Source organism: Gracilinanus agilis, chromosome 4 (genome assembly GCF_016433145.1).
Source record: "Gracilinanus agilis isolate LMUSP501 chromosome 4, AgileGrace, whole genome shotgun sequence".
NCBI classification, from domain to species: domain Eukaryota; kingdom Metazoa; phylum Chordata; class Mammalia; order Didelphimorphia; family Didelphidae; genus Gracilinanus; species Gracilinanus agilis.
This window is the reverse complement of record NC_058133.1, coordinates 70,115,203-70,130,329: the sequence shown is the minus strand read 5'-3', so window position 1 is coordinate 70,130,329 and position 15,127 is coordinate 70,115,203. Positions and strand designations below refer to the sequence as shown.

Below are 15,127 nucleotides of genomic sequence, written 5' to 3'. Positions count from 1 at the left end.
CACCTGAGATTATGCTTTGAAGCAAGGTAAGGATTCTCTGGGGGCAGAAGTGAGGAGTATATTCCAAAATGTGTGAGGGCACTCTGGAAAAAGAAGAAAATGCAAGAAATGGACAGTCATGTATAGGGAGGTGCTACCAGACATCACTGGAGTAGAGTGGTGGAGGGTAGTATTATGAAATAAAATTGGAAAGGTAGGTGGGAGTCACATTATGGAGGACTTGAAATGTCAAAATTGAGAATTCTATAATCATAGAAGTAATAGGGAGTTATGAGGATTTTTGAGTAGCATACTGACTGGATACATAGGTAGTTGAGCAATACATTGATGCTTAGTTATTATGCAGATACAGTGATATAAGTTATGATAATAATAAAAGGAGCATTTATAATTTTATTATTACCTTTTTAACCAACTAACCAGTTTAATTACATGTAAAACTGATCCTCCCACTGACAAAACCTAGAACTATGCCTCTTCCTTTATTTATCAAGTCCTTATTTGTCAGACACTGTGCGAATTAAGCTCTAGTGATATTAGTATAAACAATCAAGACAATCCTTGCCTTCAAGGGGCTTAAATCCTAATGTGACATATGAGATGGAGCTAGAGGAATCATGGCATGATTTGGAGCAGCTGCCCAGGAAACGAAGTAGAGGCTTGGTTCTGGAAAGGTGAGATGAAAACTCAGCTATCAGAGGCCACACTGATTGCTAGGATAGTGTTCAAATTTTTTTGGTTTGGTTGGTTTTTTGTTTGTTTGTTTTGTCGTTTTGGTGGATTATGGTTAGGAGGAGCAACTGAGGATGAATCTGGGGTGGAAGTAGCATAGTTTAGAGCTGGTGTCAAGGACAAATGAGGGTGTGAGGATATTAACTTGACAACTACATAAAGATCATATCGAAGCAGGGAAACCATTTAGGAAAGAAAATATCTCAGGTGAGATAATGAAAGGCATCACATCATTAATATATATATGTTATAGTTCATATTATAATAATTTTATAATATATGAACATTTTTAAAAAGCACTCTTTAATACTATTTCATTTGATCCTCTGTGAGGTAATTTGCCAGCCCTGGGTGGTTTTTATCAGGGTCTGAGTGCTAAAATGAATAAAGTTGGGGCCAGGTGGAAGAGTGTCACATATAGCTTCATTTTATTATCCTTAGAGTTAGGTTTATATAGAGGATTTTCTGTTAAATCATTGTGTCATTACATCACTCTAAAGAAACATCTCTGTTTAAAGAATTTTGAATCCCAAAGACTGGAAGGACAATAGTTCTTTCTGCCAAATTAGGGATCTCTGCAGCACTTAATACAGGGAATGGCACAGTATGGGCTTAATAAATTGTCCTTGTTGACATAAGTTTGAGATGTCTATAGGACATCCAGGTAGAGATGCAGGAAGGGGAATTGGGCCATAGCCTGAGACTCAATAGATACATGTTTGTGTATGTGTGTGTATATGCATAAAAATTATATTTTAATGCTTTGGAGCTTTATTTCTCTGTATCTATCCTCTGAGTCACCTAGCTGTCCCTACAAACATTAATTTTTTACATATTTTAACTATACCATGCTATCTATATATTTTATGCATTTCTAACCCTTTTCTGTTTTATGTTTGGCCTTCACATATTGTCTGTGGCTTCTGCAAAACTCTTCAAAAATTTCCATTTAATTTCTTATATTGACCTGATATTATAATGAAACTGTGATGGACTGAGTAACAAAGTGAAAGGGATACCTATAATGAGTCCCCCTTACTAGACATATTTAAATAAAGACTGAACAGGAGACGAGTGAGTAGCTCAGTGGATTGAGAGTGAACCCTAGAGACAGGAGATCCTAGGTTAAAATCTGACCTCAGACACTTCCTAGCTGTGTGACCTTGGGCAAGTCATTTGACCCCCATTGCCTAGCCCTTACCGCTCTTCTGCCTTGTAACCAATACACAGTATTGATTACAAGATGGAAGGTAAGGGTTTAAAAAAAAATAGACTAGCAGGAAATGAGGCAAGAGCAAGGATTGATAGGCTTTGGGGGAAAGAAGGGATGGAGCACCTGGAGGGTACCACAAATTGTTTTAGGTGGAGTGAGATATATGGGAATGAGTAGATGAATGGGTGATACATGAAAAAGTCTTACACAAGCACTGTGTTAAGTGCTTAAGATAAAGGAAAAGTGAGACATTTCCTGCTCTCACAGATCTCCTAATAGGTGAAGACAACACACAGGAGAGATAGGATATAAGGCAATTGTCAAGAGCCAGTGGTCATTAGGGTGCAACTGGTGGAGCAGTTATAGGTCACAGAAGACTAGAGGATCCATCCACAGGGCAAATAGTGATGGCAGGAGAATAGAGAGTGTCTGCCTTCCTTTCCTTTGAAAAGATAGGATGTTCTGATAAGAAGAATTTCAGACTTCTCTGTCATGGAGGTGGAACATTTATGAGTTGTGACATCAATAAGGGCATGCATGGCTTTTCTGGGTGAATGGCTGAGGTGGAAAGAAAATATCAGGTTATGAGAGTTGAGGAATACAGTAAACTAGAAAATTAGCATGTTTTAGGGAACACTGACACATATATAAAAATCCTCAAATATAAAAAGATAGAGTTTGAGGCTGTGAGAAAGGAAACTGAATATTATAGAATCTTGCACAATTGAGCAAATCCTCACTGACCCCTGAGAGTATCACAGCACAATACGATATTTAATCTTCATAGTTATGACCCAGAACTGTCAAAAATAGGTTAAATCATGTCTAGTACACTGTTTAAGAAAGAAAGGAAATATGTGTTACATTTAACAAGACTTTATTGAAAATATTTAATGGAAAAAACAAAAGAATTCACTGCAGTTATTTGGAAAAATAACTTAAGTAGAACCTATTATTCTGCAACAGTCTGGTAAATGAGACAAGCTCTTCACCAGCTGCCCACTTTCTTCCTTCCTTTGCAGTCTGCTAACACTTTACTCCCTTCTACATGCACCAGCCCCTTGACTTCTTTCACCTCATATCCTACCATGCAGAAGACCTTGACTGGTCTCCTCTCACTGCTATGATTTCCCTCTTGAGATGGCCATGTCTGTCTTGTCTGCATCTCCTTGTTTATTGTCTCCTCCATTAAAAAGGGATCTGAAGGGCAGGAATTGCATTTTGGTTTTTTTTAGCACTTCAGTGGCTGGCAACACAGTTAAGTGTTTAATAAATAAATGCTTCTTAATCCTTCCTATAGATTTTTCTCAGCACTTGTATATTATAAATACTTATCACATACTCACTGATTGAAAGGGACTTGAGTTAAAACCTCCAAAGGAGAACTTTTTATTACCCTTCTGAAATGTAGCAAATAGTACTTCTAGAAAATCTTTCTAGTCATCTAATATCATTCCCTTATATTTATAGTTAGATCTACATTTTCTATCTTAGTAGCAAGAAAGACCTTCCCCATCATCATCTTTTACATTCTTAATATTCCTGAAATTTATAAATATTTCCCCTTGAACTGGCATACTTGAATACAATTACAAATGGTTTTGAAAGAATCCTGGCATAGAAACAATCTGCTTTGTTACTTAATTATAAATGTGAAGAAACTAGTGAATCTGGTGGTAGTAGCACTTTTCAAATGGATTTTCCCTGTTTAGTCAATTATTTTTTCTAATGTACTAAATATTATTGAGGGAAGCCAAGAAGGCTAGCTGCCCCTATAAAGAGGAGGCAGTTTTGCCTAACACCACTTTCAAGATGAGATTTTTTTTATTAGTTACTAACTGCTGGAAATTTGGCATTTAGGGAAATAAATTAAAAGGGTTAAGAAGCAACATTTTAACCCCACTGGAGAGTATTTTGTTTCTCCCAACAAAAATGAGAAATAAGTAATGTTATATTCATAACCTAGAAAATGATGGATGCCACCTTGAATGATAGGGAAGGCAGTTGGAAGAGATGGAATGTTCCCGGGTGCCGTGAGCCAGGGGCAAACGTTGGTTGGCCTGGCAGTATAAATAACCCTGACAGCCACTTGGAAGGGTCTTTGGTTTTGGAGTCTTTGGTCTTTTGGTCTTTGGGCTCTTTTAGGTCTTTAGGTCTCTGGATCTTCTAGCTCTTTAGGTCTCTAGGTCTCTGGGTGGTGAAGGGAGGGAGGGAGGTCTATGAAGAAGGGTAGGAAGAATCTGAATATTTCCTGAAGACTGTGAGAGCTAGTGCATCACCAAACACTGGCAGTGAGAAAGCTGAGAGAATAAGATCACCAACACAGCTGCATCAACAGCAGTTCCTATTCTCTGGCTTGGCTGTGGTCAGGCTAGGCCAGAGGTTTAGAGGGAGAATAAAGCTCCAGCTTCTATTAGATCAATAGCCTCCAGTCCTGATTGTCAACTAGTTATAGATATTAGATTGATAGGGTCTCCAATCCCCAATCCTTGCCCTGTTTATCTTTTCCCTGATTATGGATTATAGATTATAGATAAAGAGAATTTAACAAGTACCTTCCTGAGTGGTCTTTATATCACAACCCTTGGGGAGGAAGTTAACGCAGCCAGATATCAAATGTGATCTAAGGCAAATCAGAAGTCTCATTTCTCCAATTTATTGTATATAATACAATAATTTATCCAACCCCAGGTTGGACCTGAAAGGTTACCCATCCACCTAACCTTTCAGGGTCCTCCCTGGGCAACTGTTAGAGGAAAGCGGAAATTATAACAACTGTCAAGGGTGATCGGGTTGGTGTTCCTCCGTCATCTGCAACTAGGGAGAATACATAGATACATTCACATCACTGTATATCTATATCTCCCTAGGCCCTTTTTGTTTAAAACAGTAACCATCTGGTTAACATAGCTTTCATTTGAGAGAAAAGAGAGAAATATTTATTCTTTCCATTTGATGAATATATAATTTTTTTAAAAAGCTATATGATAACAAACAGAATGCTTGAATGATTCTTTTGATAAGCAGTGAAATCTATCCTGGAATTTTAGTGACTTACAAAGTACTTTTTTTTCTTATTTTTGTACTTTACCATCTGTATTAAAATTAAATTGATTTTAGGAACAACTGTCTACTGTCTGTGTGTGTATGTGTATGTGTGTACGACTAGAAATAAATAGTACATAATAAGAGAATAATTTTTATTCCATAGCCTCCTTTGGATTTTAATGTCTGAGATTTTAATAGTTGCTTAATGAATTACCCAAAATATACATATACTTATATTCATCCTGAGGTCACAAAATTTTTTTTACCATATAAATGAACATAAGATTATTGACTTTCCTAACAAATTATCCTTTTTGTGTGCATGCATACATCCTACTTGTCTTCTCTCTCTTTTTTAGTAACAGATTTTAGGATAATTTTCAAATTGTCTTTTCTTTTTCTATCTTCATATTGAAGATAAAAGCAACCTCTTTAAGCTAGTGTCCCTGTGAGCACTGTTAGAAAAAAGACAGGGTCTCCAGAAAGGAAAGTGACAGGCAAGGAATACCAGCTGGAATTTTTGTATTAGTTATCAGTTGTCAGTGAAAATGGAGAAAGTGCTTATTGAAAATGAATGGTGCCCTGTCAGACTAAACTAGCAACTAAGATTACCAGGCATATACAATGCTAATAGAATTTTTCAAACTCAACAATGATAATCTTGTGCTCATCATTTCCAGCCCTCTGTAACAAAAGGTTTTTTTAAATCTAATTTTATTTCTATATTATATTTAAGGATATATATATATATATATGTATTCTTGTACATATATATGTATGTGTATGATATTTCAGTTGGGAGAAGACTTTTAGAAAAAAACTTTTGTTTTTATGTCATTCTTTCTCAAGTTTCAATTCAGTAAACGTTAGATGTCTAATAGGTTCCGGGCATTGTGCTAAATGCTGGGAATTCCAAAAAAGGGGAGGAAATGCAGTACTTACCAGCAAGGAGTTTATAATCTAAAGGGAAAAGGAAACTGGTAAGCAGGGTAAAGAAGGAACAAAAAGGTACTCATCAGTATAGGAGCATCTTATTGCACATAGTTGAAACCAATCAGAACCGAAGATTCAAAGTGGAGCTGTAGAGATAGAAGATGTCTTGCCATCTCTATATTAAGTACCTATGAATCTAGCAATTATTTTGTTTTTGCAAATCATTTACCTGCCTTTCCTTGAAGGATCTGTAAAATTGTAGATAATCTTCTCATAAATAACATATAATATAGTACCAAAGTTGTCATAAGATAATTCTTAGAAGACAGTAGATTGTATGTGGTGATTAGCCAGTTACAAGATCTTTTTCCCTATTCAATTCAGTGCAGATATCCTGAAATTTTTAGTACTTCCTAATAAGGTGGTCCAACCAGACACTAAAAGTTCCTTTTCTTTTCTAGGAGTCCAACGTGCTGATTGCTGCTAACAGTCAGGGGACAATTAAGGTAAATTGTTTTTGTTGTTTATCTCTTGCATCACTATTTTTAACATGAATCCCTTTTTGTTTAATGAGAAAAGGTCATGGAAATTTATACACTTTGAATAAGTCATTTGGAGAAATCAACCCAGATCTTTTATGCTTGTAATTTAAATAATTACTACACATCTAGCACTAACTTAGAGAGTGCAGGTTGGGGAACCGAGTAATTTGAAGCCTTGAAGAAGACACTGACACTGCCAACAACTACATCAGAATACCTCTAGAACCCTTTTGCAGTATTAGTCAGGGACCAAGGTTAAGAGGAAATAGACATATCACAGAGACTAATCATGCTGGGCTATGTTGTCTTGCTCTTTTTTTATCTTCACGAATTTTCACTCTGTCCCCATTCCTGACAAAGAGGCCCATACCTCTATTGTCAAAAAAGCCATTTATTCATCAAAGAGTGGCTGTTGTTGGGAATAAAAAGCTTAAATGCCTTTCATCATCCCTTTGTAACACACATACATACACACACACACACACACACACACACACACACACACACACACACACACACACACACAAACACACACACACCCCCCATTGTTTTCATTTATGTCTTCTAACACATGCATTTTTGCACAGTTATGAGCCTAAGGGGGGAAAAAAGGCTTTTTGTTTATTCATGGCATTTATTAACTATAACACTTCCTTTAATGCAGCTGACCATAATTGATTGGAAATTGAAATCCAGGTGTAAATAATGAGATTCCTACAGAATACTATTTCTAAATGTTTTTATCATAAGTGAGCATACCCAGCACTTCAATTTTCCTTATTTCTGAGTTACTGTAATTTCTGTTTATTTGGAATCAGATAGAGATAGCTATTATTATTAATAAGTCTAGTCTTTCTTCTTTGGCTTGACATTAAGCACTCATGTTTTCCATGAATATCCTTCCCAAAGACCAACAAATCTATTGCTTTTTACTGAGAAGAGAGTGACCCAACAGCCTTTGACCAAATCCAAACCAAACTTATCCATACAGCAGAAAGCCAGAGAGTCAAAGTGCTAGCTACCCAAATTATTTTATCTTAAGTAGTATCTTCCTATATTCAGGTAACTAGTGCTCCACTGGCTTGAAAATCTAATTAGAAAATTGTGAGTACCTTAAATAAAGCCAAGTTTCTTTCTTTTTTTTCTTTTTAACCCTTAACTTCTGCTTATTGGCTCCTTGGTGGAAGAGTGGTAAGGGTGAGCAATGGGGGTGAAGTGACTTGCCCAGGGTCACACAGCTGGGAAGTGGCTTGAGGCCAGATTTGAACCTAGGACCTCCCGTCTCTAGGCCTGACTCTCAGTCCACTGAGCTACCCAGCTGCCCCAAAAGCCAGGTTTCTTAAATGATTCACATTTGTTACTCTCCAACAGGTATAGGAGGTTCTTGGCATCTCATATTTCAGTTCTTTCTTGTCTTCCACTACTGATGAAGCTACATTTTGTTCTTCTCTTGTAAATTATGTCATTATGTTGACCTTGAAATCTGCTACACCTGCTGGTTCTTAAAACTACATAATAACCTATTGACTATACCTAGAATCTGATAAGCAGGCTTGGCCTTTTATGTTAATTGGTTTGCTTAGCCAAATATAAAGTCATATTAAAAATATTATGAAGGTTCTTGGGCAAGTCAGAAAAGGTTGAACAGTTAAATCTTTAGCACCTGGAATTGTTTTTTTCCTGTTAGTTTTGTAAAGCAGTTTTGCTAGTCTCTTGCTCTGTATTGCCTTTCTAAACCAGGTGTACTGTTTTAGCTTGATCATTATTGCCTATTGATCTTGACTGATGTCACTTTCTCATCTTCATGATAAGTCACATCCTGATTAAGTCACACAGAAATGCAAGACTGTGATGGAGTAAAAACTTAATCTTTTATCAAAAGAAGAATAAATATAATTAAACAGATTTAGCTCAGATATTCCTGATATTTGATCATTTTACCAATTAAAAAATGACAGAAATAATCCATAAAATCCCAGCTGATAATGCCTATGGGTCTTATTTTTATTGAACAGACCCAAGTAACTCTGATGTATCCATAATCTTCTGTGATGTGTATTCCATTCAATTCTGATAGGTAGGGACTGATATACATTTAATGAGAAATAGGATGGTCTTCCTTAAAGCCAGAACTGACATCATCTTCCAGGGCTTCCATTTCCTAATGAACCATAGCCTCCATCTGAGCCTGTTTCCTAACAGAAAGGTTAGATAATGGTGGACAGATACTGCAGACCTTATCTCTGGTGTGATTGTAAAACTAGGTAAATTAGTTTATAATCCTTAAAATATTATACTTATACTAGTTGTTATTATCATATAAATGTATAATCCTCATCCATTATTTCCCATAAAACGCCCTAGAGATTATCCATCTTCCTTACTAGACACCTGAAAATATTTTCATAATTGCTAAGCATCAACAGGTTTACTCCCTATTTGTACATACTCGTTTACATGTTGCATATATTAGACTCTGAATAGGAGCTATCTTTTGCCTCTTTTTGTATCTCCAGCCCCCAGCATCCAGTAGGCATGTAATAAATGTTTACTGACTGCCTGCCTGCCTGACTGTTGGTACTTCTTGTGCTTTACTTTCCAGGCTCCTTAACTAACTGGCAATAAACTAATTTGAAATAATGCATTTAAAAAAAATAACCTGCCAGCTACAAACATTAAGTCTTGTATTTGCCAGCTTTTCTAGCACATAATGTAATGAGTTTGTGGTTTCTGATAACTTGTATCATTTTAGAATCTGTAGTCCCCTTCATAATCCTCTGCCTTAAAAAGAAAAGGCAAGTAATGATATTCCTTCAAAGTCTGGTGCCTTAGAATAATGATAATAATAATAACAAACATTTATTTACTACTTTAAGGTTTGCAAAGCACTTTACATTAATTATTTCATTCACTCCTCACAACTGTATGGGACAGGTACTATAAAGTGATTTGCCTTTGGTTCATATCATACCCAAATATCAAATGCAGGATCCAAATTCAGGTCTTTCTGACTCCACATCCATCCCTATTCTTAGAAAAATAGAAAAAAGGATTAGTGGGTCTTGTTCTGGATATTCTTGTTTATGCTCTTATGCAGGCTACACCTATAAACTGCATTTTTAATCTGTTCTTTTTTTTTTTTTAAATTAGGTGCTGGAACTGGTCTGAAGGATCTTCTCTCAATAAAGGATTGACTTAATCCTGCTGAAACACATTTACAGTTCTACTTGAGAGAAAAAAGGAAACCTTCAAAAGATGTCCCTCCAGAAGCCATCATGGGTTTTTTGTTTTGTTTTCAGTTTTTCCTCCCTCTTTTCCCCCATGCCCCCCAATCCCTTTCTCCCTTCTACGGACTCTTTAGGACCTTTGAGACACTGGGAACATCCAGTGAACTCTCCACCATCAACATAACTCCACGGACTTTGCTGCTGCTGGTGGTGGTGTGGTTGTCTAATTTTTATGATAGGGAAACAAATTCTTTTAAATAAAAACAAACAATAAAAAAAGAATAAATATTTATTGAGCCACAACTAAGCTAGGGAATTTTTCATGTATAGACAGATATGCTTTTTAAGGGAGAAAACTATATAACAGCTGTAAAACTGGAATCTAAGGAATTTTTAGGTCTAGTCATGGACAAGAGAGTTATACAGAATGAGCAGTTATAGTTGGGATATGAAATTATTTAATAGATGTAACAAAAAAGGAGAATGAGGGTTTCTTTCATTATTTGAATCCTCACAAGAGATAGGGTTATTGGCATTATGTTATAAACTCCTGTCTAAATTCTCGGACCAGATGTAATGTCAGTAATCACAGGCCAGTTTTGACGCCATACCTAATCAGGGTTTTCAGATCCTGACTTACCAAGAAGATCCCATAGACTGAGGGTGCACAGACAGCTCAATGCCTAGATTCATCTCAAGTCTACCTACTGTCAAAGCCAGCTCAGTTTATGTGAAACACAACTATCAGATTGTCACAGTTCTCAGTTCCAGCCCAAACTAGATTTGTACCATGACTTAAAGGAGAAAGGTTTGAAATCCTATTACCCAACCTCTAAGCCATGTAGTCTCTTGGGCAATATGGTTAATTTTAAAAATAGTTTCCAAGTTGTAAAAAAAATGGAATCCCACAATCAAGAAAAGAAAAAAAAATACGAGAAGGAAGAAAGACTAACAGTAAAAACCATAAAGTCTATTTTCGCTCAAAAGATTTCTCTTGGAGAATTTTACCTTCAAATTTGATATTCCCAAGAATGTCCAGAAGTTTGATTTAGGTCATAGCCTGACACATATAAAATGATAGGGTGATGTATTCATCACAATTGTTTCTCCCCTCTCCCAAATCATTTAAATTATTAATTCATCCTATCAAGATAATTCAAACCCAATGGACTCTGAGGGTTACGGGAACATTACAGTTACTTCTGATACTGCTCTGATTGAGAAGAGACCCATCGTCGTTCAAAACTGATACCTGTCAACTACCAAAGCTGGCTCTGAAGAGAGCATCCCTCTACTTCCAACAGAGTGTTTTGTCTCAAAGTAGAGATCTCTGCCTAAGTTATTCGTAGGCATACATGTTCAGGTCATTATGAAAACAAAGTAGGAGTTCATTACTTTTGGTTAAACAGTGATAGCAAGAAGAATATTTAGCATACCTATCCTATAATGCTTCTCCTTAGCAATGAGAGATTCTTAGATGTTCTGAACAAATGAAAATCATTTTAAGGAGAGAAGCTTAGTTTAAAGTTCAACTGCTTTGTTTTCCTTTGGGAAAAAACACACACACATACATATATATATATATATATATATATATATACATACACACACACACATTTAGAAAGAAATACACATTTATACCTGTGTTATATTTTTGTATATGTACACTATATATGTAAATATATGTGGAAAATAGTATGTATACCTACATGTGAATTGGTATTACACATTGGCAGAATAACGGAGAAGTAGCTAGGAAATTCATTGGATAGATGCTGAGCCTAGAATCAGGAAATTCAGTCAGATCTGACGCTATGACCCCATTTGGGGTTTTCTCGGCCAAGACATTAGAGTAGTTTGCCATTTCCTTTTCCAGCTCATTTAATAGATGTGGAAACTAAGGCAAATAGGAACCAAGAAGACCTAAGTTCAAATCCTACCTCAGACACTTACTAGCTATGTGACCCTGGGACATTCAAAGCCTCTGCTTTCATCCACTGGAGAAGGAAATGACAAATCAGTATTTTTACCAAGAAAACCTCATGGACAGTATTGATATGCTATGGTTCATGGAGTCACAAAGAGTTGGACACAAGTGAATGACTGGACAACAACAAAGATAATAGAATCTTAGAGCAGAAGAGAAACTCAGATACCTCATTTTTCCAGATGAGGAAATTTTCTCAAGTAGATGATATAGCTTCCTCCAGGTCACCCAGCAGGTTAGAAGCAGGACCAGTACTAGAACCTAGGTCTCCCAATTCCTGATTCGCTGTTCTTTGCATCTCATGTGAAGCCTTCTTGGAGCCAACATATGCTTTTTATTTAAAAGGGGAAATCAGGAGTTAGGTACCTTATGGGTAGAGATCCCACCTCAGAGGCAGGGTACTCTCACTGTTACTGGCTGTAATCAACATTCTTAACTTCAGAACAGTTGCTGATCTACACTGGCAAAGGGAGTTTCCTCACAAGGGATGAAGTCATACATCTGGACTTGGAGAGGGGAGAGAATTGAAGTTTTGCTGTTAAAATGTGTAGTATCTACTACTAGAATGTGCATTCTTCACAGGACTTATACAAAGGTCCACATTTCAATTTAGTCTTAATTTTTAAGGAAAACTTTAATGGGAACAAAAGGCATTTTGTCTAAGAAGTCTACAAATAATTCAAGAACAAGCAAACTTAGAAGATTTATCTCACAGATAATAACTGTTTAGGGAATGTTCTCTATTACCTTGAAAGTTTTCAAGATCATTACAGAAAATGTGGTAAGTGTTTATTGGTACATCATACTATGTTTATAATTCAGTTTTGTACAAAGCTAGATAACCCTATGTGAGGGATGCCTTAGAAAAGACTCCTGTTCAAGTTGGAGTTGAACTTAATGATTTATAAAGTTCCTTCCAACTTTCACTTAAGATTTACAAAGCTCTTCTTCACAAGAACACTATAAAGTAGGTGCCTCTTTTTTTATACAGATGGAAAAACAGGCTAAGAAATGTCCCTTCTCTAGATTTCTCGGCTATTTTAAGTCCATATCAACTGATTCATTTCATGTGGGTATAGGTCTTCTTCAAGATCTTCCAGTCCGGCCCCCTCATTTCATAGAAGAGAAAACTGAGGTCCATAGAGGAGAAACGACAGTTTTAGTACTAGGTATTCTGATTCTAAAGATGTGTTCTTTCCAATATCCACTTTACTTTGTTGCCCGCTATCACACACAAGTAGCCCTTCTACTGTACCATGCTATTAAAAATCACTTCATTACTTGCAGCCCCTTTTTTTTCTGAATTGAGGTGGGAAAACTACAGCCCAGGACCTAAGACAGACTGCCTATTGTTGTTGTACAGATTAATAAGAATTTTAAAAAAGAAAATCCCTAGACTTATAGGTCTGATATCACTATTTTTTAATATTTTATTTTTCTCCAGTTACCTGTAAAAACAACTATTAACCTTCTTTTCTTTAATTTTAAATTTTTAAAATTTTTAAATTCCAAATTCACCCCCTCTCTGAGACAGTAAGCAATCTGATATAGGTTTTTTTTTTTTAAACCCTTGTACTTCGGTATATTGTCTCATAGGTGGAAGATTGTAAGGGTGGGCAATGGGGGTCAAGTGACTTGCCCAGGGTCACACAGCTGGGAAGTGGCTGAGGCCGAGTTTGAACCTAGGACCTCCTATCTCTAGGCCTGACTCTCACTCCACTGAGCTACCCAGCTGCCCCTGATATAGGTTTTATATTTTTCCATATGAGTCAATTTGTGGAAGAGGCCTCAAAAAAAGAAAGTGAAATATATTATATTTGGTCTACATTCAGACTCCATCAGTCTCCCAGATTCCCTTGGATCACTGTTATTACTGAGAATAATGAGGTCATTCATAGTTGTTCATTGTATAATATTGCTGTTACTGTGTGCAACATTCTTCTGGTTCTCCTCACTTCACTTTGCATCAGTTTATGTAAGTCTTTCCAGGTTTCCAGGTTTTTCCAAAATCTGATGTCAATTAAGAAACTTGGAAAAGGTAAAGATAAAAATTACTGTTCCAAAATGTAAAACATACACAATTCAGTGGTAGATACATTTTTGGCTTGGAGAAGAGCAAGGAATGGCCATATTTCTATATATATATAAGAAGGAACCAGAGGAAGACATCAAATGGACTGAAAAAGTTTCTGGAAAAAGCTGAGATGTTAGTCATTTTTTTGAATGATGGCTTTTGGGAGTTAGGAAAATGGGGAGGAATTTTTGATGTCTTCATTTCTAATGTGTCACCGTGCTCAAATTTCTTTCAGCTAATAACTTCTATTTAACTACGTGCATCGTTTCCATTCCCCCAATGCTGCCATTAGAATCTACTTCACAATAAGTGATGGCTTCAAAGAATGTAATTGAGCAAATTTGACTCCTGAACAGTTTTTGCTTGGGGTAGTATCCTATGCCCCTTAAAAATGCAGACCTGAAGAGCTTCCAAGGCTGTCTGAAAGAGCTCACCAATTTATGGTGACCAGATCATTTTGAAGCAGCACAAGTGAGGCACTGTGTCAAATTGCTTATGGGAGAAGGGGAAAGATGGAAGTCTTCAATTTACTTTATGTAGTCATCAGCTTATATATTCAGTAACCTTGCAAGGAAGGAGAGAAGTCTTAAGGCATGGCCGAGTGGGATCCCATACTGGTGCTGCGTGATCTTTCTTGTTATTAACTCAGGAAAAAAGTGCCCCCCCTGCTACTTCACAGAGGCATTTAGGAGGCTAAAAATAGCCAATCTGATAACATGGAAAGTAAAAAAGTTTATTATTGGAGAGATGATTTACTAAAAAAGATCATTGCATTAGGAGTCTAGAGATTTGGATTCTGGTCTGGCCTCTGCATCTAACTTACTATGACCTTAGAACAAGTTTCAGGAAAAGAAATAATAGAATTTTAGAGCACAGAATTACTTTAGAGATCATCTGACCCAGCCATGCCATTGTTGATTAGAGAGGTTGATATTCCAAGCCAGATCATCGCAAGTTGCTCTCCTGCTCATCATGAAATAGGATGAAGACTTATAGGACCACGAATAAGTAGGAGAGCCTTTCTATGAGTAATATCAGAAACAGTGACTATCAAGCCCAGGTTCACATTCCTGAAGGCTCTGTATTTTTGTCCATCTAGTGCTTTGCAACACTTGTGTACATCTTTAAAATGCTCCACGTTAAAATGTAACCTACTTCTCCATCTCATTGTTGTCTGCCTTACTACATCTCCAGCTCCCATTCTTAAGCCCAAAGCCAAAAACAAAAATCTTTCAAAGGACCATAGAGAAGTAAACAGGATCATAAGTATTTAAAAGGAGACTACTTGGGCAAGTACTAGGAATGTTTTTTAATATTCTAATCTAACCTTTATGCCCACGAGAGAGAATATCAGAAACATTGTCAAATTTA

At 36.4% G+C, this 15,127-nt stretch overlaps 1 protein-coding gene across 1 annotated transcript in view; it reads left to right on the top strand.

Annotated features, from left to right (window-relative positions):
• Positions 1-9,991, top strand: part of COP1 (COP1 E3 ubiquitin ligase) — a 317,833-nt gene extending 307,842 nt beyond the window's left edge. The window contains exons 18-19 of the mRNA XM_044674889.1: positions 6,388-6,432; positions 9,619-9,991. Coding sequence (XP_044530824.1) covers positions 6,388-6,432; positions 9,619-9,636 — 63 coding nt within the window. The 3' untranslated portion in view covers positions 9,637-9,991. The remainder of the gene's footprint in view (positions 1-6,387; positions 6,433-9,618) is intronic.
• Positions 9,992-15,127: the final 5,136 nt, after the last annotated feature.